Source organism: Suillus subalutaceus (genome assembly GCF_016647625.1).
Source record: "Suillus subalutaceus strain FC151 chromosome Unknown DFJ58scaffold_22, whole genome shotgun sequence".
In the NCBI taxonomy this organism is placed as follows: Eukaryota; Fungi; Basidiomycota; class Agaricomycetes; order Boletales; family Suillaceae; genus Suillus; species Suillus subalutaceus.
In genome coordinates, this window is record NW_024540271.1 from 339,207 (window position 1) to 362,579 (window position 23,373).

A 23,373-nucleotide genomic window follows, 5' to 3' on the forward strand; every position below is an offset into this window, starting at 1 on the left:
ATCCATGACAGTCTGAATACACTCTCTTATAAGGTGTATTGATGAGTAGTGAGTCGGAAGTCCTATATTTACAATATCGGGCGCTTGTTTGAGATTCGACTACATAACTGCAAATTTTGATCATCCCGATATGGCAACTCGCGAGTCACATTTCATGATCGTGTCAAGCTTAAGCTTGTAAACCATGGCACTCTTTCTCCTTGACCATGGTGCAGGTAACGTCCAGAGCCTGGCTAATTCAATCAAGAAACTTGGTTATGATTTCTCGTGGATATCCAGTCCAGACGACTTCCACAAAGCATCTGTATGTCACTACCTCCGAGTCACTATGCCAATCTGACCTTGATTCATCTCCATGCAGATCCTCGTATTTCCAGGGCAGGGTGCTTTCCACACTGCGATCGAGTGTTTGACAGAGCGTGGTCTACTTGAACCCCTCTATGACTACATTCAATCTGGCAAACCGTACTTCGGCATATGTATTGGGATGCAGGTCCTCTTTGCATCATCTGTAGAATCCCCATCGACGCTTGGTCTAGGTCTCATACCCTGTCAAATGGAACGATTCGATGATACCACTAAACCAGTTCCTCACATGGGCTGGAATACCGCTGAACCCATAGACCCCGACACCCTATCCTCAGAAGGTGTTTCTTCTTCAGATCACTATTATTTCGTCCACTCGTATCATGCCAAATATGACCCAGAAGGCAATCCTGAGGCTGCAATATGGGCGCACTCAACTACCCAATACGGGCAGGAAGTATTTATATCCAGCGTTCGAAAAGGCAATGTATTTGGTGCTCAATTCCATCCCGAAAAATCCAGTGTTGCTGGACTCACTGTTATCGACGCTTGGATAAAGCAGTCTTTGGCAGGTCGCATACCAGCCGAACCATCACCTCGGATTCCACGCCCTCCTAAACCGAAACACAGCTTCACTAGACGCATCATCGCTTGCATGGATGTTCGTGCGAACGATGAAGGCGATCTTATCGTGACTAAGGGAGATCAGTATGACGTCCGCGAGAAGTCTCTCACATCAACGCCACTATCAAGCACTACTGCTGTCAAAACTGCCGGCGCCGTCCGCAACCTTGGAAAGCCTGTCGCACTAGCATCCCGCTACTTCGAGTCAGGCGCCGATGAGCTGTGTCTCCTTAATATCACTTCCTTCCGTCACTCCCCCCTCCGGGATCAGCCAATGCTCGCGGTTGTGCGGGCTGCAGCAGAGCGTGTATTCGTACCGCTTACCATCGGAGGGGGTATCAAAGATACAGTCGACCCTGATGGCACGAAACGCTCTGCTGTCGAGGTCGCTGGTGCATATTTCCGAGTCGGCGCTGACAAGGTCAGCATCGGTTCTGAAGCAGTCTACGCTGTTGAGAAAGTTCGCGCAGCGGGCGGTAGATTGGACGGCAGCAGCGCCATCGAAACTATTTCGAAGGTATATGGGTCTCAAGCCGTCGTCGTGTCCATAGACCCCAAAAGAGTATACGTCGATCCCGCCACATATGATGGCCCCTACAAGGACGAGCTTGTGCATGGTCGTCCAGACGGTCCCGAAAATGAGCGGGGCAAAGCTTGGTGGTACCAATGTACCGTGTCAGGTGGTCGTGAGACTCGCCCTGTGTCAGTTGTGCAACTTGCACAAGGTGCACAGATCCTTGGCGCTGGCGAGATTCTTTTAAATAGCATCGATCGCGATGGAACAGGCCTCGGCTTTGACCACGACTTGATCGGGCTTGTGAAGCGCGCAGTGACTATTCCTGTTGTTGCGAGCAGTGGGGCAGGGACCAAGGAACATTTTGTGAGCGTGTTTATTGAGACGGGCGTGGAAGCTGCTCTTGCCGCTGGGATATTCCATCGGGAGGAAGTTGGAATACCGGAAGTCAAATTAGCTTCGAGGCAGGCGGGTATCAACATCAGATCATAAAGAAGATATCTAAAATTATAGACGAGCTGTTCATACTGTAGCTGTGATCAAGGGGTTCGTACTGTGTGATCTTTAATCTATACTTTTCCATAGAAGACTACTGTGAACACATTTGAGAACCAACGATCCTGCAGAATTGATCAGAACATGTATAGATGCGCCTTCGAAAAGCGCTTGACAAAATTGCCTCAGGGTATTGACTGCCACTGCATACTCTTACAACAGGAAGTATGGTAGAAAATGCAGAGTAGATAAACGGTCTCGCGAGTATATGTAGATTTTTACAAACACCGTAATGGATACAAGCATGGGGTCAGAAGCGTAAACACACAAAACTGATTGCTAGGAATATCTCGTCCAAGCTTTGGACGAGAGAAAAGAAACAGAGCAGCGATCATGGCTGTAAAACTGCAAAAAAAAAACGACTAGAGGGGTAGCCTCAACAAGACATGCGTATGGGGGCTAGCGAACAAATCAGGAATTATACTCGAGTACATCCAGGAATCGAGGACTAGGCTCATTTGGGGCCCCTGACCACGTCCTTCACCTTCTTCAATAAACTAGTTTTTCGCCCAAGGCCGCCCAATGGCGGAGAACTGGGCGCGCCGTCGAAGTATGCGCGTCTGTCTTCGGCGGATGGTGTGCGAGTTGTCGCTGGAGCATAAGGAGTGGCAGGTAGTCGTTTGTCCCTACGAGGATCATCGACGTACACATATGTTTCATCTGGAGGTGAAGTGTTTGGACGACCGGGGCCGTTGGGACCGTTGGAGAAGCGCCCAAGGAACGAATTTTGTGATCGATGTGTGGGGCGTGATGGCTGGTGGTAGGTATCCAGATTGGGAGAAGGAGGCTCGACACTCTCATCAAAAACCACGGGTACGTTTGGGGAGTCACGCATTTTGCGAATGCGCTGCATCAATGATTTGGTGCGTTTGGGTACTCCTGGCAGTGACGGGGACCCCGGTGCACTGTCATAATCGGTACCCTGGGCTTCTGGCACAAGAATAGGCTGCGGGGGCGGGATACCAGCGCGTTTAGTGCGTCTTCCTTCTCTCTCACCGCCACGCTCCCGGTCGCGAGCTTGCATTTGTTTCATGTCGTCGTCGAGGTACTCTCTATAGACGTCACGAAGCTCACGCCCGTCCTTGGAGCGCTTACCCAGGGAGTGTCGCGGCGTGCCGCTCCGTGACCCGTGACCCTCCCTCCCGGCGTAAATTGAATTAGACGGAGTATCATCACGTCTGCCAGTGCCCCCGCCTGCAAAAAATTCTTCGTACGGTTCTGGCTCGTGGATACCCCAGGCTTCTGCGATAGCATCGACTTTCTTCTTTGGGACCTGGTAGGTGGGGGAAAAAGCACCCTTGTAAGCGTCAGGTGAGGGGTAGGGGGATTCATTGGATAGCGCCACGTCTGCCCCTGCGCTGCTCCAGGCAAGCATGGGCGCCTTAGTTCGATGGCGGTTACGAGACGGAGCACAAGCGTCAAATGGACCATCATGATGGAACACTGGAAATAAATGAATAAAGAGTAATTTAAGGAGCCGAATAAGAACGCACTGGGACCGACGCCAGTAAAATCAAGCCTGTCTATGACGTCTGCGTGCATGGAGCCTTTCTTGCCTCGTGCCTTGCCCTTAGCCTTATCAAGAGCATTTGCTGTGTGAAGGACTGAGTCCTGGGATAACGAACGACGACCCGTATATGTGGGACGTGGTGGAGCATTTCCCTGGGCACTGATAAAGGGAAATATTGGCATCAGTGAGAAAAACGGGTGAGACTTATCAAGGACATACGTTTGACTTCTTCCCATTCTTGTGCGTGAAGACTGATCTGCACCTCTGACTTGAACAGTGTCCCTAACAGCCTCTACGATTGTATTATCGCGATGTGGGAGAGATTTGGCTGGAGATGGGGCCATCCTGTTGTATTGGGGATATTTAGGCGGGGGTTCCGGAGGAAGGCGGGGAACAGGCTTTGACGGGTAAACTGGGTCTGAGAAGGGGTCTGAATGAGATCTGTGGCGGGTTCTATGTTTGGGTGGTTGGGTTGGTCCTCTTGATGGTATATACTTGCTGGCTGGATTATTGGAAGTACTCAACAAATATGAACTTGCCATGTCGTCCGTGTTCACCTGTTGATACGCTCGGGCTAAGCGTTATTTACTTCAAAGAAGAATATTGAATGATAATGCTGCTCGTCGTCCGTGATAACGAATGTGGGCGATCGTGGACGTCGACGGGAACGATGCTGTCACCCAAGGCTATGTTCGCCTTATTTATACCAACTTTGTTCGGTGTAGTGTGTTATCCACTTTCAGTCACTTACGGACAAAATTTGAAAGCAGCTCTTCCGTCACCTTGCAGCAACCTGCTGCTATGGGTGCAACAAAAAAGGAATGGACCAGAGAGGAGGTCGCAGTCCGCATTCTTGCAGGCGAAACGCTAGTCGTCTACAACAACCAATTGCTGCGTATTCCCCAAGCATGGTTAAACACGCATCCAGGTGGCTCCCTCGCAATTCTTCATTTCGTAGGACGCGACGCCACTGACGAGATAGACGCGTATCACTGTGACCAGACTCTTGCAAAATTAAAGTCTTATGTCATTGGCACAGTGGAAACCTCGAGTGGTATTTGGGAACCTCTTGTACCCCCGATCATGACTGGTTGGGTCCGGAAATTGACTTGTGATGGAAAAACCGCATGGCATAACGAAGCCACTCCACTACCACCTTCGAATCTCTCCTCCGAGATTCTCCTGGTCGAGCGTAACTCTTGCCTCCTTGAGACTTCAGGTCCCACTCTATCTCATTTGGTTCCCCCTCCAACAACGCTTTCCTTGAAAGACCAAGCTCGGCATTCTGCTGCGTACAAGACGTTGCATAATCGTATCATCGACGCCGGTCTTTATAACACGCGTTATATCACTGGTTATGGCCCAGAGGTTGCGCGCTATCTTCTCCTCGCTGCGTCATCCGCAGTAGCTTACTCCCATGACTGGCTCATTACAAGTGCTGTGTGCCTCGGCCTTCTATGGCACCAGCTCGTATTCACCGTCCACGATTTAGGACACATGGGTGTCACTCATGATTGGACCAAAGATCGCCTCATTGCCATTTTATTAGCTGATTTCATCGGTGGTTTGAGTGTCGGTTGGTGGGTTGACGTAAGTTCACTTGCTTCTCCCACGTTCACTCGCTCAACACCTGTCTTATCTTCAAGAATCATAACGTGCATCATTGTGAGGCTTCGATTTTCAACATATCATGGTCTAACTACTGATATTTGCCTAGTGGTCACGAATCACCCTTCGCAGTAAGTTCGATGGCTGTTATGTGGCTGCACATACATCTGAAAAAACAAACCTTGATAGTGATCCTGATATCGAGCATCTACCATTCCTCGCAGTCTCAACGGCGTTTTTTGACTCCTTATGGTCGTCGTATTACAAGCGAACCATGGTCTTCAATCGAGTTTCCGCTTTCTTAATCTCATTTCAACATAAGCTCTTCTACATATTACTTGGTTTAGGCCGCTTCAATCTATATGCCAATGCATATACATTCTTGTGGCGCAAAGCCTTCGATCATCGAAGAGCAAAGGGTGGCCGGTGGTCCTGGTGGCTCGAAATCATCGGCGTACTCTTCTTTTGGTGCTGGTTTGGAGCAGTCCTGAAGGGATGTGGATCGTGGAGCAGAGCCATCACATATCTTATGGTCTCGCACGTCGTCACAAGTCCTCTCCATGTCCAGGTACGTGACTATCTCGGCGTACTTCCCGTTCATTAATTTGGGCACAGATTGTTTTATCACATTTCTCCATGTCTACGGAGGATTTGGGGCCGGTGGAATCGTTCCCGCACCGCCAGCTTCGAACTACAACAGACGTCATATGTCCCCCTCACCTTTCATTCATGCATGGCGGATTGCATCTCCAGGTGACTCATCACCTCTTCCCGCGTCTCCCACGACACAACTTGCGCGAGGCCAGCGTCCTGGTAAAGGAATTTGCCAAGGAACAAGACCTTGTGTATGCCGAATTCGGATTTATTAGCGGAAATGGAGAAGTGCTGGACGTGCTCAAAGGTGTGGCGGATCAAGCAAAGATTGTGGGTATGGTCGCCGATCGCGAGATTCGGGAGGCGATGGAGAAGAAGGTGCGATAAGCGCATGGGACTCTTCGACAGAGACATTACTAGATCCAATCGTAATCAGATACCTGTGGCATCTTTACATTCTGATACTTCATAACAATATAGGTAGAATGTGTGCTCGAAACATTGAAGTTGCTGGCGATTTCGATGCAGTGCAAAACAGTCGTGTCCATGAGCATACGTAACGCATGTGATACCCTAGGTACGACTTGTCGCACCCGGCTTTTAGGAGCATACAAGGGGGTAACCGGAAAGCATGATGTAGTATAGTAAGATGTAAAGAAGACAAAACTACTTCTTCTTGTTTGCTTCCTCTTCCTCCTTCTGCAAAGATTAAAATTCGTTGAGTAACTAAATTCATGGCAGCTAGTGAACAACAAACCTTGGCGGCCCGGATTTTGCGTACACCCGCATACCGAGCATCAGCTCGTACAACGCGGAGGGTCTTGAAAGCCTCGAACGACCGTTCATTGTCTGTGATTTTACGGGGTGCTTCATGAGCGTAAGGTGCAGGAAGAGGAAGGTGTGTGTGTGTGGTCTCAGCTTCGAGATCGGCACCCTGTGATGCAAAAATCAACATCAATCCAGCATTGCAAGAGCGAGCCACCACACACAGTCGAGTCACCCTTCTTGGGCTTCTTGGCATTCCGAGGGAAAACGATCAACTTTGGCCTTGTAAGCCTTCAACCGCTCAACATTCAGTTTCTTCCCCTCCTCGCTCAAGTTCCTTCTCCTGTGGTCAACGACGATACCAACACCAAGTGCTTCTTTACGGTTGATACCAACTTCCTTCAGCTCAGCAAGGGTGAAACCGCGGCCCTCGCGGACCTTACGGTTGTAGCGGACGGTCTGGGCACGAACGGCAGGGCGGAGGAGAGTGAGTGGGCGGACACCAAGGGCGGTAGCCTTGGTCTTGCGAGCAGTGCGTCTGCGGAGTTTGCGACCGGGTTGATCGAACCAGGTGCGTACCCGGCGCTGCCAGTCTTTGCGGAAATGGTTGGAGTGAAGTACTGTGCAAACATAATGTCAGATCGAACGCGTCGAAAGAACATTTTCGGTGAGGTACGGACCGTTGTTATGCGCGAAACCCATGGCTTAGTCTACATCAAAAATCATAATGTCAGCACATTGATTTTGTGATGTGGATGCATGTAGAGTAGTACATCTGACAGCATATGGTCGAATCCAGCTTTTCCACCTGCCTGTCTGCATCATTTTCTCCGATAGATCATATGCAGCAAAGGCAGGCCCACGCATAGCAGAACATGCAATGGACGAGCATACTCACCTTGAGGACGGGCTTTCTTGACGCTGAGGACGGCGAGCAGCTTACCACCTTAGCACAAGATTTGGACTTCGGCGATTGCCGTGGGTTGGTGCGGCGATTGATTTTAGAAGTTAATCCTCACGTGGACTCCGTCTGTCGTTGTTGGCACGTTGACGCGTTGATGCGTGACGGCTGCCGCATTGAACTTCCGTGAGATCTGTGGTGATATCCGCCTCCTCATTCCCTCACAGCAGGTTCTCTATCGTACAATGCGGCACAACGAAAGGAATTTCTTTAGCCTTACTTCTCACAGAGAAGGCAGTTGAAAAGAAAAATTTCAACGATCAGCTATCAGAAGCGACTGTTCAATTTTGGAGGTACTGTTTGAATACCTTTATCTGTGTCATTTGATTTCTCAGGCATCATTAATCATTAGCCACCCCTGATGCATCGACCGTGATAAACTCAAGCTTTGGGTACATGGTTCGGGTCCAGGCCTATGAAATCGCACTGAGTACAAGAAACTCCTCGAAAACTGCGCCACTACGTTGTGGTTCTGGCTTGACTGTTGTAGGCAGTGCACCTTTTGCTTGCTACAGTCTTATCAGGAATTTAATCGGATATATCGCACATGATCAATACGCTGTAATCGGCTACGGTCACGGTTTCCCAAAATATTTCTTGGTCGTATCACCAACCGTTCGGCAGGCGGTGCAGAGGGGACATTGAGCTGTGCTTACTTGTTCTCCCTCCGAATCAATTTCCCTGCTTCCATGCTCAAGCACTGCCTGCATGCAGGAGACATCTCGTGATGCGCGTCGTTTATCGATGTCTCCCAGTTTTCAACACCGCTCAAGGTCACCCATAACATGATGAACCTCACAGCCACAGGAACGCGCCATCATATAAGCAATTTGGAGATCACAAATCAGAAGTTACCATCTAAATGCCCGTGCAGGATGATAGCTGAATATCATACTGAAGTAGCACATCGCTGCTTTGCATTCAAGCAGTCCAGTCACTTATACGGTGTCCATTGTGAAATATATGCATGCCATCAGCACCGCCCATTTCCTCTCCTGACACGATAAATGATTTTGAGATACAGAATTCACTGTGCTATATATATAGTATTCTCAAGCGCTTGTAAGATATGTGATGATATGTGATTCTAATCAAACCTACCAAGACAACGAGCTAGTCTGCAGTATGGTCATGTCAGTTTTTTCTCATGGTTGCGCCGTCCTCGGAAACTAGAACTTACTACCTAGGCTGACATAAGCGACTAATTGACATGAGGTCGGCACTATGTAGGCCCAATATTCTTCGCTTTACTCCCCTCTGCACAAATTCCGTCAGTGTTTCAAGATATTCCTTGGCCGGGACTGCGTCCGTGTCTTGCTTTAACCTTTTCTTCATTTTTTGGGCATGCGGAACTCACCCCACCTTCGCTCGTTTACATGCGTAGTTTCTTTTTTCTCAGCAGTGCGCGCATTCAGCGTGACGGTCGGGACTCCAAGTCAATGCGACGATCTCTCTGTTTCATGGACCGGTAAGCAAGCATCTAGTATATTTTATATATACCTGCTGAACTTCATCACGATCATCAGGTGGTCAAGCACCATTCGAAATCCTCCTAACCCCCGTTCGTCGGCGCTATCATGCGTATCAACCACGCGTTAATCTTACGCCTTCTAGGTTTTCGAGGTACCGCAGAATATATCTGTACCAGCATCAGCCTTCAGCAATGGCAAAGGCTCATATACAATATCACAATTACCATTTTGGAATGAAACACAGTTTCTACTCACTATGTCTGACGCCACTGGATTTGGCTCAGGTGGAACGTCACCCATCTTAAAGGTCGGTAATCCTGTTGCCAAGAACAACTGCAACACTACAGGTCCATCCGTGAATTTCACGTTTGATTTGCCAACATCACTCCAGCAATGCAAGTAAGTTTGATCAGCCTGCCTTGTGTGACTTTGACCTACCATTTCCGTAGTGGGTATATCTTTGATGGCTATGACAATGCTGTCCAACCCATTACTATTACGGTAAGATCACCGCCGACTCTACCATGATGATTGACGTACTTATTTTTTTCACAGGCACTTATTCCTGGTGGAGAGTCTCTCATACTTTACCCTCCGACTGGCCCCAGTTATACTTGGGTTGCGGATGTTAGCGCAGGGACGACCCTGGTATTTGTGATGACAGATTCTCAGGGTGGGCAAGGTGGTAGCTCTGACCTCGAGACGGTGGCACTTTCGAATAATGCCACGTGCCTCAGCTCCAACTCACCATCGTCAACTGCATCTGTGCCTTCATCCACCGCGTCCACCTCAACATCCACGTCAGCTGGTGTTTCCCCAACGTCTAGCCAAAGTAATTCATCAAGCAGTGATACTGCTACTATCGCCAGTGCAGTGATTGGCTGCGTGGTGGCCCTCGCCGCGTTGGTCTCACTCGGCATGTTCCTGTTGCGCAAACGAAGAGCGTCTCGCTCTCCGTACGTCTTATCATCTTCGAAACGCCATTCACGTCGACTCCCATCTACGGATCTCGATCACGAAGGGAGCCAATATGGTCATGTCCCACCAATTTACCCATTCCCATACCAGGCAGACTCTGTCAGCCACCTTGCTCCACCCATTCACCCTGTGACCCAATCACACCTAACCAATTCGTCCACTGGCAATTCGCTCAGCGACCCTCACATACCATTTAGTCAGACAATGCATTCACGCCAAATATCTAGGTCAGACACCCTCGCTGGGTACGGAGATGTTGGAGGTTCATCTAAGTCATCTGCTGGCAGACGAAAAGCTGCAATGGCTGGCCAAACAGCATACAAACCTTCCACTCGGTTCATCTTGCATACTGATGTGGAGGATGTTGTGCCAGATGATAATGGCGTAGTAGAACTTCCGCCGCAGTATTCAGAGTATCGGCGACCCCTTGCCACACAGCCTGAGTCCGTGCCGAGACCGATGTCATCACACTCTGATTACTCGGGTCCGAGCGATCTAGCATATGCCAGTAGTGCATTTGTCTCAGCTACTTCGTCACACTCTTCTTTGCCACCTCATTCATGATGCACAATTTATGTTGTCACAGTGTACACTCTCTTGTCTCCTTCGACATGTTGCGGACAGTTTTCTTTCGTGAGGCGCCTTGTCTTCGATTTCTATTGCTTTTCAGGCGCTTCATTACAATCATTATTTGGACTGCTTATTTATGCTCAGCACTAAGCTCGGCATCCGCTCCCTTCACATTCGTAACATATTTTCCTTGGGACGTCGTCACCGAAGGCCATGCAATACGAGAGGAAGATTTGATACCTGTACGCAACTTGTGCTGGAAACATCAGTGAGGACAGACCAACATATTGTGCATATCTTAATTAAGAGAGGTGTTTGATGGGATGAATATTAATGTCAAGTCGCCAACATATGCGGTAAACAAACACATCAGTTTTGTCTAAATAGTACATGCTCAAAGTCAGGCCACCAGAATAAGAAGTTGTCAGGGGGTAGTGTTTAGAGTACAATGTGCATGTTACTGCGCACCTTCAAGGTTGCGCAGTGTATGGTCGTTAACACGCCGTTACTCTGTCTAATCCATTGTCAAGAAGTGCACTGTGTTCATGATTCTGGTACATCATCGACGAGATGGTGTTGTTGGAATGCGTCAATCATTGCATCCTGGTCCTTACGACGCCTATGTCTCCTGCGCCTATCTTCTTTAATGACACGCTCAATGCGCCGACGAGACTTGGTATGGGTTCGTGGATCAACCACGGCGAGCCTGCAACGATAGCATGCAAGTTCAATGCTTGCAAGCAGGCGAAGCGTTTCGGTATTGTTCACGGCCTGAAATTCGGTATGAGCTTGGTATGACACGATCAAGGACAGCCAATCACGTTCAAAGACCACGAGATAACCCGAGAACCCTCCACGCAGCCAACGACGACGAAGTTGCCACGTTTTTCGGCCTGGAGCTCGGATACCTGCATCAAGTTACTTAGTTTTATGATAGTAAAGTGAAGTCCGAGTCATTGCTACCTCTCCGAATGCGACCAGCACCTTGCTAGATGTCAACGAGCGTACAACTGTATGGGGATATGATTAGAGATCGAACGTAATCCTGCGAATGAAACGATGCTCACCGACACGAGAGGACTGGCCTACGACTTCCTGTGACACTAAAGCACGACCAAGATATGCCCAGGAGTCCTTTTCAGGCCGACGAATATGCACCTTGACTTGGATATCTCGAAACTCGCGGGCAGGCGGGAGGCCATTGGCTATTCACCAAAGGAGAAGTCAAAAACATCAGACTCGAGCACAATCAAATGCTTGGTGAATCACTGTACGTACGCATCAAAGAGGAAGTATATTCACTCTCGGTACTAGGTAGCCGCGGCGCTACCTGTACGGAGGAGCTGCTACCTTCCATCACGGCATCATTATCCATTATGTGTATCTGCAGATTGCAGGATCAAACCAAATTCAACTCATAATGATGCTAGACAAACTTCTGTGAATGAGGGCCGTTAGGGTTCGTAGTTGCGTGTGTCTGGCGTGCAGTGGGGTCACGGTGAAGCCTCGGCTGAAAGGGCTATTGCTGCACACTCACGTGACTCATTATCGGTGCAGTATGACTTAAAGATTCTTTGGGCTCTTTCTCCCATTGACAAAATCAACCAGTCAACCTCAACCACAACCATGACCTCCGTTCCATGATCAAGGATCACTATGCACCTCCCTTATCCACCGTATTTATAATCCCCCTTGAATGACTTTCAAGCTGGTCTTTTCTTTTCAAAGGCGCCCAAGCACGCGATGAAGCCTTTGAGCCACCAAATCACTATATATATATATACGAGAACTTGCGTATCAATGAAGATCAGAACTGGCTTGTATTCATCAATGCATTCGTCCAAGACACTCCGCCGTACACGCGTGCCCCGTCCGCTGACAGCAGAGTCTTCCGAGGAATTCGAAGAACCATTGTCCTCTCAGTTTGCTCATGAAGATGAGCAACTTTCACAGAAGTACATGATACAATTGAACGACCTGGAGATCGAAAGGGCAAACAACAAGGTAATGTCACAATGAAGCTGGAATGTCTCGTTTGCTTATGCTACAACAGCACGACAAGGAAGATGAAGACTATATCGAAAGTAGTCAGGGATCGACCAGTACTGAAGGCACGTCTGGTAGTATCGGGGACGATGACAAAGACTGCTCACGCAAGAACGAAGAAGGCGCAACAACCCCCTACTTCCGGAAGTCGGAATGGCCATGGCGCAGATATGGTCAAGGTGGAGGAGGCATATAGAAACATCTCCCAATGACATCAAGACTATCAAGCAATTCCTTGAGTACATTTGCTACAACAAGGATCAAAAGAAAGTGGCGATAACAGTTGGATGGGAAATCGAGGATGAACAGCTGTAGTCTATCGGGACCTGGATCGAGTAGCATGGACACGAAGTGGACAACTGACCGAGTGATTTTTAAACCGTGCTGGCACGGATGGCTGCAGGAAGTAGACTATCATGGGTTGGATTTAACGTGAATATACGAATTACTCCACATCAACATGAACAATCACGAAGGTACAAAATCAATTATCGTGAGTCGGGTGCGAGGAAATTACCTGCCACCAAGCATAAATTACGGGGGGTGAAGTGCACATTGGTGATGGGGGTCCGTTTGGTAGGGAAAGTCGCGAGAAGGTCAGATCTGATGGTAATGTCAATATCAATGGTATGGGCTATGTTGCATGGAACAAACGTTTCATTGTTTTCGTCGTCGATCGTCCGTGTGATAGTAGATTCAGCAACGCCACTCTCCCGTGATTTACCGGGCCCACCAGCTCCCCTCACGTCCCAGCAGCGTACCGTCCAGTCCGCACCTCCACTAACAAGCATGGATGACTCGGCACTAAATGAGAGAGAGTATACAGAGGCTGTATGCCCAGTCATTTTTTTAATACGACGTCCAGAGCCGAGATCCCAAAGATTGATTGCGAGGTCCTCGCCTGCGCTGGCAAGATATCGCCCATCTGGGCTAATAGCCAACGTCGAGAGACTCCCCTGATGGCCGATGAAAACGCGAACGCAAGCACCACGTTGAACATCCCAAAGTCGCCCAGTCCAATCACTTGATCCCGTAGCGAGGTATAGCGAATTAGGATGGAACCGGACACACTTGAAACAGCAGACATCAAATCAGTTATAGAAAACTTATCTTCTGCGAGGTTACTCACGTCCACGTCATTCAAGTGCCCTGCATAGATTCTCAAACACGATGTACGGTCTGTTGACCATAACCTGGCGGTTCGATCACGGCTTGCTGTTGCAAAATAGATGCCCATAGGACTCCACTGAACGTCCCATACAGGGTTTTGGTGGCCACGAAAAGCAACGACATTCGACATCGTGTCAAGGGACCACAGCCGCGTAGTTGCATCTGCTGAAGCAGAAAGAAGGTATCTTGGGGGCGCTGCTGATCCTCCCAATGGATCAAAAGACAAAGAATACACAGGACCGCTGTGGCCGACGAGCTTTCGGGTCGTATTTCCTTCTTTTTGCTGTATTTTCGACAATGAACCAGCTAGCGTTCGAATAAACGTCACCGTTGTCACTCATCCAACCTAAGAGACTCACAATCCTTCACTGAACTCAGAGAGAAGTCATTGCGTAGTCCCTTGAGTTTTTCATTCTTCAAGCTCCATAGACGAATGTAGCTCTCAGAAAAGCCGGCCGCCATCAGAGTCAAGTCAGGTGAGAAGGTGCAACACGGCGCACTGCTCAAAGTATCTCGTTAGGAAACACGCTGAATCTGTTTCAGATACTTACCCTTCTCCGACGTCATGTAGCGTATACGCGCAAATGCTAGGCAAGCCACGCGCACGGGCAGCGCCTCCTTGCACCGAGTTCATGTCAACAGAACTTAGTGCAGAGGGCTCAAGTCGTATGCGTTTCCTTGCATCTCGTACTTTCTCGACCTCTCTTTGAACATCAACCGTTTTGAACGACTGGGGATAAGGAAGCATGTCTGATTCAGTGGGTGAGACAACCCCCGGGATCGCTGGAGGCCTCAGGAATTGCAAATCATATTGAGCATTGGGATCGCGGTCCAGTACAGATTGTTCGCGGATGACGCGTTCAGTCTCCGCGCGCAACTCTTCAGAGATAGGGGCAGGGCCAAGTTTTAGTTCGCCTTTGGAGGCATTGAATGCGTGAGGGTTGGGAGTGGCAGAAGCGCTTGTTTGTGGAATGAGTTGCGACAACAGGCCAGTCGATTCTTCCCATGCATTGGGCGAAACTGCCGTGGCACTCGCGGAAGTCACTAGCCTAAGTTTGAGCTCATACATTGCTTGAGAGGCCAAGAAATTTACCATCAAAGCGAAGATGGTTGTTCACCACTCGCATTATTGCTGCTCGGCCTCTTTTTCCTTTCTCGCCAGAGAAGCCATCCCCTGCGCCAGAGGCTTCACCTCCAACTCCTTCTGTCAGCCACCCCACTAGCAAGCTGAAACCTGACCGACTCATTCTGATGACATATTTTTCATTCTTGAAGCGCTGTGCATCGTCATCATTCTGAACATGTGAGGGAAGCAGGAGAGTCGATAGATGATGTAGAGTAGCATGATGCATCGGGGCTAAAGACGGCGAATACGTCCCATAGAAGCGCAGTGCTAGGAAACGCAGAAATGTCGGTCGAACGTGTGCAGTAGAAGACTTGTCAGACATACCAGCTTCCTTGAATCCTCGTTGGACAAGATCCAGATGAAAATGGCAAAATATAGGAAACAGGATAGGTCGAAATTCGGGCTATTTGACAAAATTAACCTACATCTATCGCAGATGAATGCTCTCGGAGTACCTTATACATGTCAAGTGAACCTTCAACCCACGCTTCGAGCTCTCGGAATCCCTCCTCCTTGTCCGTTGGATCAACAGACAGGATCTCTTCCGCACCAACAGTCCCAAGGCTGGCAATCAAGTTCTGTATACTCGGCGGATTGCCCATCGCTGTAAGTTCCTGTAGAACGTTTGCGCTTTCCTTTAATACATTGTCCCCCGGGCGCGATGGCTTTTGTGCGTAAACAGCAAGAGTCTTGATGAGATCTTCAGCAGATACAGTCTTCCCAGACTCATCTACGCTCCCGCTTTCAAGCGATTCGTTAAGAGCCCTTTCTGCATCCTTGTGTCCTCGAGAGCGAAGATACTCCAGTACCAGACGGTCGATTGAGCTTACGTTCTGGGTGATATCGGGCGCACTGGCGTTAACTGGAGAAACACCTCCAGAAGACGAGGCTGCAGGCGTTGCAACAGACATAGCAGTGGCCAGCTCAGTGTCCGGTTTGTGATATTAGAAATGATTGTCCTTGATGATATTGTGACGTCGCGGTCCCTGATGTTCAATAAACCAGTGTTTGATTGCGTAATCAGAATATAGTACTGTGATTGTAATTTACAATAAAAAGCAAATAAAAAGAACGGTAATTTAGTTTGTCTGTCCAACCCCGTGAATATTCAGCCTCTTCGTGCTCTCTTGGTAGTGCCTCCTCTTCCTCCGCTCGATCCACCGCGGCTGTAGGATCCGTTCGAAGCCGACTGCGCCACAGGGCGCTTATTGTTTGTTGGCGTCACGGTAGTGTCAGCCTTCGCGTATTCTGTTTTTGCGCATTCTTTGTCGAACGCTTCTACCAGAGCATTGAAATCAACTTCTACCATACTTCCGAACAGCGGGTGACTGGTGGACCACTTTCCCGCTGTCAACCTGGGAGAGGTAACGCCGAATGCCATGCGCGCGAGGAGGCGAGGGTCGTCGCGTTCGGGACATGCGTCCAAAATAGCCTTGATCTTAATGGGATCAGGCCGAGCGGCAGTCCCTGACTCGAAAGTTATGCCCTCGCCCGTTTGACAAAAGCTGCACGATCCGCACAAGGCAGTAGGAATGGCCGCATCATCCCCAAAATATGAAGCAAGACCCTGTGCCATACCTATACTCCGCACATAGGCAACCGATATACGTCAAAAATCGTTGTGGACTCACATTCGTCATTGGTAGCGAAAGTAATCACCCGTCGGAGCTTGACTATGGCTTCCTCCTCTTTATCAATCATACGGCTGTACATCATCTCGGCGATATTGACTATTTCTTCCTTTTCCTTCGGGAGAGGATTGAGTATCTTATATCGCTGCAGCGACCTTTCAGTCGACAAATTGCTGGATTGATCGAATATACTTACTGCTCTAACTTGTGAAGCCTTCACACTAGCCCAACCTAGATAACAAATATATAAGTTAGCACCAAGAAATGTTTGCAGCAAAAGATCCCATACCGCTAAGCTCCCAATCACTTATTTTCCTCGCGAGATCTCCGCGATCCTGGCCTGACTTCTGAGCCGCAACGACTACATCGATCTGTGACAGTTCGTTAGGGGGAAGAACCACAGCACTTACCAAGGCATACCTGATGAGCCAAACCGCGGGGGCTCCAATACATTTTAATTGTCTTTGCCGCCGAGGAGTTATCACGAATTACTTTCTGCCAGCCGTCGGCTGTGCGCGACGATATATCATACTGAGAGTATAATGGCGTCACAGCACGGATGTAGTTGTAGTCGAGCTCAAGTTGTGCATAACATAAGCCTAGGACGTTAGGCTGCAAAAAAGTGAGTGACAATGCAAATTGGCAAACAAAATGATTTCGTACGCGAATATCATACCTGCAAGCACGACAAGATGAGGGATTGCCGTTCAGAAGAGACTCGATTGCTTACTCTCTGGATTGTTGGTAATGATTGAAGCTCAACGTGCCATCCCCATCAGGTGTTTTGAGTGCTACTTCCTGAAGCCATAAGTGGATGCTCCTCTTACTGCACGTATCACCGCGACAAAATCCTTCCAAAACAGGGATATCTGGCGAAGAAAGGAACATCAAGCACGTGGACGGTAAATCGTCGCGTCCTGCTCTACCAACTTCCTGACTATAGTTCTCCAGAGTCTTCGGCATAAACAGGTGAACCACCTGACGGATATTGGCTTGGACCAGTCAACGCACTGGCACCGATATTTGACTTGAACGAACAACTCACCCTTATCGATTCCCATACCAAAAGCAATGGTAGCACAAACTATACCTTTATCTGATTCCATAAATTGCTGTTGGACACGTGCACGCTCGTCGCCGCCCAATCCGGCATGATACACCATTGGTTCCATTCCATGAGGGCGAAGATGATCGGCAACCTCTTGTGCATGCCTCTGCAGGGTCACGTATATGATTGCAGGTCCAGTTCGAGATTTCAAGAAAGGAATAAGAGTATCAAGTTTTTGATCTAGAGTGTTTGCGACTTGAACTTGCAAAGCCAGACTAGCATTCAGAACTATGATTAGTGAGGACAATGGCAACGCGAGAGCACTTACTTTGGCCGGTACACTGGGGTGCGAAACACACCTTTCTCGGTATCAATGAAGAATGATTTACAGATGTCTTCTGCCACATTTGGAGTAGCAGTTGCCGTCAAGCAGAGGACACGTTCTACATCCATTTCCTCTGCAAAGCGCGCAATCTACACACCCATGAGTGCAAACCAGAACGGGTGCACGCAACACTTACCTTTAGATACTCGGGCCGAAAGCTTGCACCCCACTACAACCCGCTCATGAATGACAATGTCGTGCAAGTTATCTATACCAAACACACCTGTGAGATACAATGCGACTCGTCGATGGCTAGTAGTGAGATTTTGACATGGCTCATCATCGTAATGAATCCTTCATTATTCAGCCTAGAAGAGATGGTCAGAGTGACGCATGAATCATGCTTGAATGCGAACCTTTCAGGAGCCACATAAAGCAGTTTTAGACGCCCTGAGATAACCTCTTCTTTGACCCAGGCTGACCGTTCTGCGCCCAAGGTGCTGTCCAGGTTTGCAGCTTTCACTCCACGATCGACTAGGGCATCGACCTGATCCTTCATCAGAGCAATGAGAGGAGATATCACTAGAGTCAGCCCCTGTAATAATGTCAATGATGTCACGCTCAGGAAATGTAACTATGTTACCGGAAGGCATAGCGCTGGAACCTGATAGGTGAGACTTTTACCCCCTAAGTGGTAGGTGTTAACAACTACTAGCCTTCGAAAAAAAGGGGTGGCATCACCTCCCGTGGGATATAGAACAAGTGCATTCTCGTCGTCTACGATCAGGCGCTTAATGACCTATGTACAGTATTAGTGTCTGAATTTCACGTGCGACGTGAGAGCTGGCCTCTGCTTGAGACAACCTAAAAGAGGGGAAGCCCCATATATTCTTCAATACCCTGTGCGCGTCATCCATGATGCGAGTGTGCCTATGCGCAAATATTAGCCCGGCGAAGGCTGTGAGCCTTTACAAGTACTGTGACCGTATCGTGGAACGGGCAAGGAACGACAATGGAACAGTTGTTTACGCGTTATTTGGTGAATGCCATACCTAGCACTTGTTTTCCACGCTTTGCACTGCTATTAGCCCGCCTGACTCTGCCACAGCTTTTCCTGTGATCAAGAAGCACGCGGTGCATACTGGTGCATAGTGCCATTCAGGACGCGATCGTGTCCACTATCAATCGGAATGATCCCGGTGAAGTTGTCTCGGTGCTCCACCCTACGACCAGAAATAATATCAATGTTCTGTATGTACCTGCAGAAGAAAATCAGGACGTCGGGAATTCATAGGAAGCGCCTTCCAGCAGCGCCTGTACCAATTCCGTCCCTATGTGTGAGTATTCTCTCTAGGTTGATCGAAGCTTCTGATTTTTGGAACTCGCGCTGGCGGCTGAGCGCTTTGCTGTCAATGTCAATGCTACCGATGTGTTAATCATCTAAGGGAGCTCACTAGTTCTCGTTTCATTTCCGAAGCAGAAGGGCTGTCGTAGGACTCATTCAAAGGTTAATTATCGCTATCCCATATTTGACGAACTGTGGACATCTCAGAGGCCTGGACTCTGCTCGCGGCTACAGAACCCATCATCCCCACAGTACCTCAGCGGCAAGCAAAGAGTGATCTAGGAGAAATCGTGATCAAGTGCTTTCGACCATCAAGTATTTTCAGCACGCGCTTGCTCTCCAGATAGGATACACGTACAATACGTACATCCGTGTCATTGGCAGGAGGACCTCAATGATGCCGAATGCTCTGCAAGTTCGGATCGCCAAGCTCTGGGTATTCAGAGGTATTCAGCTATCGAACACCATTGAAATCGGCCATGTGTCACTCAGTTCACCGATCACACGTTCCACAATTGCGGTGATAGTGGCACAGCAAGTCACCTCAAATGAGATCGGAAGACTCCACGTCCAGCTAAAAACCCAAAAAAAAACTGCACCCAACGGTTCGTTTCCGCGGTCGAGAAACGAGTGCTCTTCATCCATCACGTTTAGGTCACCCTTAATTATAGATCTTATCATGGACAGGGACGATGGCTTTGGACCCTCACTTAGTACTTAGCAAGATTGTCAGTGGCAGTGGCACTAGTGATGCGGTCAACCAACACTTTCGGATGCTTCACCTCGCCGCTCACAGTATCGCATAGCTACCTAATGATTAATGAGGCCTGTGTTAATCTTCCATTGAAGGCCCATCTTGATCACATTCCCGGACTGTCAAACTATTTTGCATATCCATTGCTTTTCATTGGCTTCCTAAACAGCGGGATCAGACGGATCTATCCCCTTTACTACATCATCTCAACATTCACTTTACCTCTATCAGCCTCTATCGCCAGACTTCTGGCCAGCCCGCATAATATCCACTCAGGCCAACTTCCAAAAATTTCAAGCACGCTCGAATAATAACATGAAACTGATTGTTAACTTAACGGCGAAAATTCATGATGCTATGTTCAGACGTGACCTCACGATACAGTTCAACGAGTAATTACCTGTAACTACCCGATAAAACATACGTTTCATATACACACATACACATCCCAAACACACTACAGACAAAATAGTATCATTACAGATTGACCATACAAGACTCCACGACGAACTTTAAAATACTAATTACAACCAAAGCACAATGACAGCAAAAATTTAGAAGTGCTCCTGTAAATGCACATGTTCAACGTTGAAATTAACTATTAATAATGGAAAAAACAAACCTTGGCAAACGTAAATTCCACATTATTGCTACTGTGCATGAGAGTTGCTGCCTTGATAGATTTCGCAAGAACACCTGGACCACAGAAGTAGGTCTGCGAGAGCAACCATGAGAATTATGAGGAAGACTGAATTCATTAGACTTACGCCAACTTTGGTCTTCAATTGTGCACTGCTACCAGGGAGATACTGACCGATCTCAATTGCTTCCCTGATCCTGCGGTAGATGCTCTTCCAGTCGGGACGGCCAAACATGGTGCGAGTGCGAAGCAGTGTGAGAGGATCATAATCGGCGCCAGCATCATTGACAGCAATGTTCCAGAGCATATCTTCACCGATCTTTTGAGTGAGGTAGATGTTGATGTGAAGGAAATTTGCTTGATATCGTATTTGAGCTGAATATTTCCTGGATCAAAAGATATTGAAATAACTCACGGTCAACTTGAGCTTCCTCAACCTCTTGCAATAGGGTCTGAAACCAGCCGAACGAGGGCGCATCACGACAAACCCAGAAAAATTCGACCCTTCGGAGAGAACCAAGATTGCCTTTCTTTTGACGGTACCAGATATGTTTGAGAATCGATGCGAAGGGAGTAACACCTAAATAAATGTATTTAACAAGCATTAGCGCAAAGTCCTACGTCATTTCTTACCGATACCAGCGCCAATTAGCACAGCAACCTCGTTGTCGAACACGTCCTCAGCAGGAGCGCCATAAGGCCCGTCGATTCTAACTTGAGGAAGTGGGCGGGAAAGAGTGGCGGGATCGAGCTCGACATATTCACCACGAGTGCCGCCGTACTCGGTTTCATCTTTTTCGACACCCTTCATGGCGGCTTTTGTCATTGCAGCAACCACAGATGGACCGCAGCCAAGCCGTTCTCCTAGGGAGTGAGTCCAATCACCGACCTGGCGAATATGAACGGACACGTAAGGGTCTTCAGGAGCAGAAGTGATGGTAAACTATTTTTGGGGCGGTCAAAAAATACGAAAGCCGAGCGGCGAACTACTTGTCACGTACAGGATGCCATTGCCATTGGGAAACTTCCGGGACCTGAATGAAGAGCCACTGGCCTGCCGTATACTTGAAACTAGGCTTGATAATCCGCAGTTCCATGGCTCCACTAGGATGAACAAGAACTTTGGACAGCCTTGTTGCCCTTCGAGCACGATACTCCCGATACACCCTTTCGCTGAAATAAATAATACCAGGCCAGATGGTGAACCTCCAGCTCTCGTAGCCAAGACAGTGCTCCGTAGAGTAGAAGGGAAAGGTGTAAGTGTAGTCCGGATTTGTAGAATCACGGACAAAACAGCCAGTGGCGTGGGTGTACAGGCCAATAAAGAAGAAAAAAGCAAGGTGATGAGTGTACCAAAAAGCTTCGAAACATTGGTTGCGGATCTTGTGGTGTGCAGTGGCATACATGAGGACCATGATCAGAAGCATGAAATGGCCAGTTATACCGCCAGCCTGTGTATAATGAATTTGCAACGCATACTCCGAACGAACCTCTGCAAAAAATTAATAACGGGTGCCAAGTCTGAAAATCACACCAGTACTCACGAGTGCGTTCGACGTTGAAAAAGTTGACATAATGGGCTGTAGTATGTACCATTGCCCAAAACGCCATCGAGTATGCGACCTGTCTATGGAACCAGATGTTCTCGTCGGCGGGGAAGAGCCAGGCGAGCTTGGGGCGAACAACGCGAATGATATTGCGCAGCATGGGAACCAGGAGCAATCCCGCATTAAACGCAAGGGTGAGACCAGCACCACGCGATGTCCAGACAGACCATTTCAGAGCATTGAGAGCAGCCAACTTAGTGTCAGTGGCCTGTTAGACGGGTAGTGAGTAATCGTCGAATCTGGTGCGGTGGATGAGGCTTACTTGCAAGTACCAACCCAGAGCGAAAAGGGTGACTTGGATGCCGTAGAATATGACATTAAAAACAAGCCTTCTCGGGTTGAGGATCTCGCTCTGAAACCAAGATTCACCCATGGTATACTATCAGATAGTGTCGGGAAGTGGGGAAAGATATAAAAGTGGGGCCTGCCCAATTGAGTGTAGGAAAGAAAGACGAGAAAAGAACAAAGCGCTAGATTCAAAGGGATTTATTTAAAAAGAGTACCGGACGGGAAAATGACAAGTAGAATTATACATAGTACAACCTTTATCGGAAGGAATGAGGCTGTTGTTATCTTACTATAGGTGGAGCCGTTCCGGCGTCCGACGTGGTCACAGCAACCGTGACCCACCGCATGTGCATGTTCAGCTCTTTGCCCAATGAATTAATGACTACGTGTGAGTGATTGATGGGCGCCGGCTTTCACTGGAAGCCATCATCGATGCATCGCCTACCCGTGATCATGCGGTGGTCGTCCTAGGCTATGTTGTCCTATTTTCGTAGTGCGTCAAATATCCAGCTGATACCGGATCACCCATGCTTCAAGTATATCGTATTGAGCACTGAAAGTACTATTCCTAAGGATTACGGTTTTGGAGATCTACTATTTGTAGGCGCCAAGGACCAAGGTACTGAAATGTGATTGTAGTCTTTCCTACAGATGGCATGCCAATCGAAGAATGTGTGATGGTACGACAACAAAAAGCCATTTCGAACATCCATATAATCAGGCCGTAGTAGTCTGTCGGAAAAGCTTGAGCCTGACTATATTCATTTGACCAACCTGCCACCTCAGGCTATCATATAAATCCAATCAATCACTTAATCGTTAGACCGACTATAATTTCAACAACATACAGCATGCGACATATTGTCCTATACTCCAGTAGGCAGCTGACGACGGATTGATGGACTCGATGACAAGAACTGAAGTGAAACGACCTCA

General features: G+C 48.4%; 9 protein-coding genes across 9 annotated transcripts; 3 read left to right on the plus strand and 6 right to left on the minus strand.

Moving 5' to 3' along the window:
* Positions 1 to 127: 127 nt before the first annotated feature.
* Positions 128 to 2,032, plus strand: DFJ58DRAFT_680685 (uncharacterized protein). The gene is made up of 2 exons (XM_041383202.1): positions 128 to 304; positions 362 to 2,032. The coding sequence occupies exons 1-2, from the start codon at positions 185 to 187 to the stop codon at positions 1,934 to 1,936; spliced, it is 1,695 nt and encodes a 564-aa protein (XP_041247039.1). The 5' UTR covers positions 128 to 184; the 3' UTR covers positions 1,937 to 2,032.
* Positions 2,033 to 2,069: 37 nt separating this feature from the next.
* Positions 2,070 to 4,173, minus strand: DFJ58DRAFT_773338 (Pal1 cell morphology protein-domain-containing protein). The gene is made up of 3 exons (XM_041389315.1): positions 3,729 to 4,173; positions 3,493 to 3,668; positions 2,070 to 3,442 (listed from the first exon to the last, which is right to left on the minus strand). Exons 1-3 carry the CDS (start codon positions 4,049 to 4,051, stop codon positions 2,454 to 2,456), a joined length of 1,488 nt encoding a protein of 495 aa, XP_041247040.1. The 5' UTR covers positions 4,052 to 4,173; the 3' UTR covers positions 2,070 to 2,453.
* Positions 4,174 to 4,310: 137 nt separating this feature from the next.
* On the plus strand, positions 4,311 to 6,098 carry DFJ58DRAFT_656138 (fatty acid desaturase-domain-containing protein; the record flags this gene model as incomplete). The annotated part of the gene is made up of 5 exons (XM_041381889.1): positions 4,311 to 5,099; positions 5,156 to 5,174; positions 5,227 to 5,248; positions 5,307 to 5,685; positions 5,733 to 6,098. The coding sequence occupies 5 exons, from the start codon at positions 4,311 to 4,313 to the stop codon at positions 6,096 to 6,098; spliced, it is 1,575 nt and encodes a 524-aa protein (XP_041247041.1).
* Positions 6,099 to 6,377: 279 nt separating this feature from the next.
* On the minus strand, positions 6,378 to 7,178 carry DFJ58DRAFT_715068 (60S ribosomal protein L13; the record flags this gene model as incomplete). The annotated part of the gene is made up of 4 exons (XM_041384086.1): positions 6,378 to 6,410; positions 6,469 to 6,645; positions 6,753 to 7,096; positions 7,157 to 7,178. The coding sequence occupies 4 exons, from the start codon at positions 7,176 to 7,178 to the stop codon at positions 6,378 to 6,380; spliced, it is 576 nt and encodes a 191-aa protein (XP_041247042.1).
* A 1,389-nt stretch (positions 7,179 to 8,567) lies between these two features.
* DFJ58DRAFT_773342 (uncharacterized protein) lies at positions 8,568 to 10,702 on the plus strand. The gene is made up of 5 exons (XM_041389316.1): positions 8,568 to 8,905; positions 8,964 to 8,998; positions 9,052 to 9,308; positions 9,359 to 9,410; positions 9,465 to 10,702. Exons 1-5 carry the CDS (start codon positions 8,782 to 8,784, stop codon positions 10,449 to 10,451), a joined length of 1,455 nt encoding a protein of 484 aa, XP_041247043.1. The 5' UTR covers positions 8,568 to 8,781; the 3' UTR covers positions 10,452 to 10,702.
* Positions 10,664 to 11,916, minus strand: DFJ58DRAFT_773344 (uncharacterized protein). Its single transcript, XM_041389317.1, has 5 exons — positions 11,736 to 11,916; positions 11,525 to 11,662; positions 11,421 to 11,467; positions 11,279 to 11,365; positions 10,664 to 11,228 (listed from the first exon to the last, which is right to left on the minus strand). The coding sequence occupies exons 1-5, from the start codon at positions 11,830 to 11,832 to the stop codon at positions 11,001 to 11,003; spliced, it is 597 nt and encodes a 198-aa protein (XP_041247044.1). The 5' UTR covers positions 11,833 to 11,916; the 3' UTR covers positions 10,664 to 11,000.
* Positions 11,917 to 12,869: 953 nt separating this feature from the next.
* DFJ58DRAFT_208272 (TFIID and SAGA subunit) lies at positions 12,870 to 15,795 on the minus strand. Its single transcript, XM_041379249.1, has 8 exons — positions 15,255 to 15,795; positions 15,124 to 15,202; positions 14,767 to 15,066; positions 14,225 to 14,717; positions 14,033 to 14,172; positions 13,633 to 13,979; positions 13,158 to 13,573; positions 12,870 to 13,106 (listed from the first exon to the last, which is right to left on the minus strand). Exons 1-8 carry the CDS (start codon positions 15,708 to 15,710, stop codon positions 12,992 to 12,994), a joined length of 2,346 nt encoding a protein of 781 aa, XP_041247045.1. The 5' UTR covers positions 15,711 to 15,795; the 3' UTR covers positions 12,870 to 12,991.
* Positions 15,796 to 15,819: 24 nt separating this feature from the next.
* On the minus strand, positions 15,820 to 18,889 carry DFJ58DRAFT_773349 (ATP-dependent DNA helicase). The gene is made up of 15 exons (XM_041389318.1): positions 18,652 to 18,889; positions 18,545 to 18,602; positions 18,447 to 18,490; positions 18,220 to 18,398; positions 18,087 to 18,171; positions 18,000 to 18,032; positions 17,807 to 17,952; positions 17,476 to 17,753; positions 17,161 to 17,422; positions 17,094 to 17,106; positions 16,851 to 17,042; positions 16,720 to 16,801; positions 16,627 to 16,661; positions 16,431 to 16,575; positions 15,820 to 16,377 (listed from the first exon to the last, which is right to left on the minus strand). The coding sequence occupies exons 1-15, from the start codon at positions 18,718 to 18,720 to the stop codon at positions 15,908 to 15,910; spliced, it is 2,091 nt and encodes a 696-aa protein (XP_041247046.1). The 5' UTR covers positions 18,721 to 18,889; the 3' UTR covers positions 15,820 to 15,907.
* Positions 18,890 to 20,228: 1,339 nt separating this feature from the next.
* On the minus strand, positions 20,229 to 22,718 carry DFJ58DRAFT_773351 (ferric reductase NAD binding domain-containing protein). Its single transcript, XM_041389319.1, has 8 exons — positions 22,412 to 22,718; positions 22,087 to 22,357; positions 21,544 to 22,034; positions 21,176 to 21,485; positions 20,958 to 21,122; positions 20,670 to 20,899; positions 20,525 to 20,617; positions 20,229 to 20,468 (listed from the first exon to the last, which is right to left on the minus strand). The coding sequence occupies exons 1-8, from the start codon at positions 22,520 to 22,522 to the stop codon at positions 20,457 to 20,459; spliced, it is 1,683 nt and encodes a 560-aa protein (XP_041247047.1). The 5' UTR covers positions 22,523 to 22,718; the 3' UTR covers positions 20,229 to 20,456.
* Positions 22,719 to 23,373: the final 655 nt, after the last annotated feature.

What these genes read in the sequence shown, in the direction of transcription:
- DFJ58DRAFT_773344 (XM_041389317.1), bottom strand. Translation starts at nt 11,832, where the DNA reads ATGGATAATGATGCCGTGATGGAAGGTAGCAGCTCCTCCGTACAGGTA. An exon ending in AGGCCAGTCCTCTCGTGTCG is followed by an intron (nt 11,468 to 11,524) that starts GTGAGCATCGTT and finishes ATCCCCATACAG; the next exon opens with TTGTACGCTCGTTGACATCT. An exon ending in TGCTGGTCGCATTCGGAGAG is followed by an intron (nt 11,366 to 11,420) that starts GTAGCAATGACT and finishes AACTTGATGCAG; the next exon opens with GTATCCGAGCTCCAGGCCGA.
- DFJ58DRAFT_773338 (XM_041389315.1), bottom strand. Translation starts at nt 4,051, where the DNA reads ATGGCAAGTTCATATTTGTTGAGTACTTCCAATAATCCAGCCAGCAAG. An exon ending in AGAATGGGAAGAAGTCAAAC is followed by an intron (nt 3,669 to 3,728) that starts GTATGTCCTTGA and finishes TCCCTTTATCAG; the next exon opens with TGCCCAGGGAAATGCTCCAC. An exon ending in TTTTACTGGCGTCGGTCCCA is followed by an intron (nt 3,443 to 3,492) that starts GTGCGTTCTTAT and finishes ATTTATTTCCAG; the next exon opens with TGTTCCATCATGATGGTCCA.
- DFJ58DRAFT_773342 (XM_041389316.1), top strand. Translation starts at nt 8,782, where the DNA reads ATGCGGAACTCACCCCACCTTCGCTCGTTTACATGCGTAGTTTCTTTT. An exon ending in TCGAAATCCTCCTAACCCCC is followed by an intron (nt 8,999 to 9,051) that starts GTTCGTCGGCGC and finishes TACGCCTTCTAG; the next exon opens with GTTTTCGAGGTACCGCAGAA. An exon ending in ACATCACTCCAGCAATGCAA is followed by an intron (nt 9,309 to 9,358) that starts GTAAGTTTGATC and finishes CCATTTCCGTAG; the next exon opens with TGGGTATATCTTTGATGGCT.
- DFJ58DRAFT_773349 (XM_041389318.1), bottom strand. Translation starts at nt 18,720, where the DNA reads ATGGATGACGCGCACAGGGTATTGAAGAATATATGGGGCTTCCCCTCT. An exon ending in TTAGGTTGTCTCAAGCAGAG is followed by an intron (nt 18,603 to 18,651) that starts GCCAGCTCTCAC and finishes TACTGTACATAG; the next exon opens with GTCATTAAGCGCCTGATCGT. An exon ending in TTCCAGCGCTATGCCTTCCG is followed by an intron (nt 18,399 to 18,446) that starts GTAACATAGTTA and finishes ACATTATTACAG; the next exon opens with GGGCTGACTCTAGTGATATC.
- DFJ58DRAFT_208272 (XM_041379249.1), bottom strand. Translation starts at nt 15,710, where the DNA reads ATGTCTGTTGCAACGCCTGCAGCCTCGTCTTCTGGAGGTGTTTCTCCA. An exon ending in CAACCATCTTCGCTTTGATG is followed by an intron (nt 14,718 to 14,766) that starts GTAAATTTCTTG and finishes AACTTAGGCTAG; the next exon opens with TGACTTCCGCGAGTGCCACG. An exon ending in GGCACTTGAATGACGTGGAC is followed by an intron (nt 13,574 to 13,632) that starts GTGAGTAACCTC and finishes TGCTGTTTCAAG; the next exon opens with TGTGTCCGGTTCCATCCTAA.
- DFJ58DRAFT_773351 (XM_041389319.1), bottom strand. Translation starts at nt 22,522, where the DNA reads ATGGGTGAATCTTGGTTTCAGAGCGAGATCCTCAACCCGAGAAGGCTT. An exon ending in CTCTGGGTTGGTACTTGCAA is followed by an intron (nt 22,358 to 22,411) that starts GTAAGCCTCATC and finishes CCCGTCTAACAG; the next exon opens with GCCACTGACACTAAGTTGGC. An exon ending in AATTGAAGACCAAAGTTGGC is followed by an intron (nt 20,618 to 20,669) that starts GTAAGTCTAATG and finishes TTGCTCTCGCAG; the next exon opens with ACCTACTTCTGTGGTCCAGG.
- DFJ58DRAFT_680685 (XM_041383202.1), top strand. Translation starts at nt 185, where the DNA reads ATGGCACTCTTTCTCCTTGACCATGGTGCAGGTAACGTCCAGAGCCTG. An exon ending in ACGACTTCCACAAAGCATCT is followed by an intron (nt 305 to 361) that starts GTATGTCACTAC and finishes ATCTCCATGCAG; the next exon opens with ATCCTCGTATTTCCAGGGCA.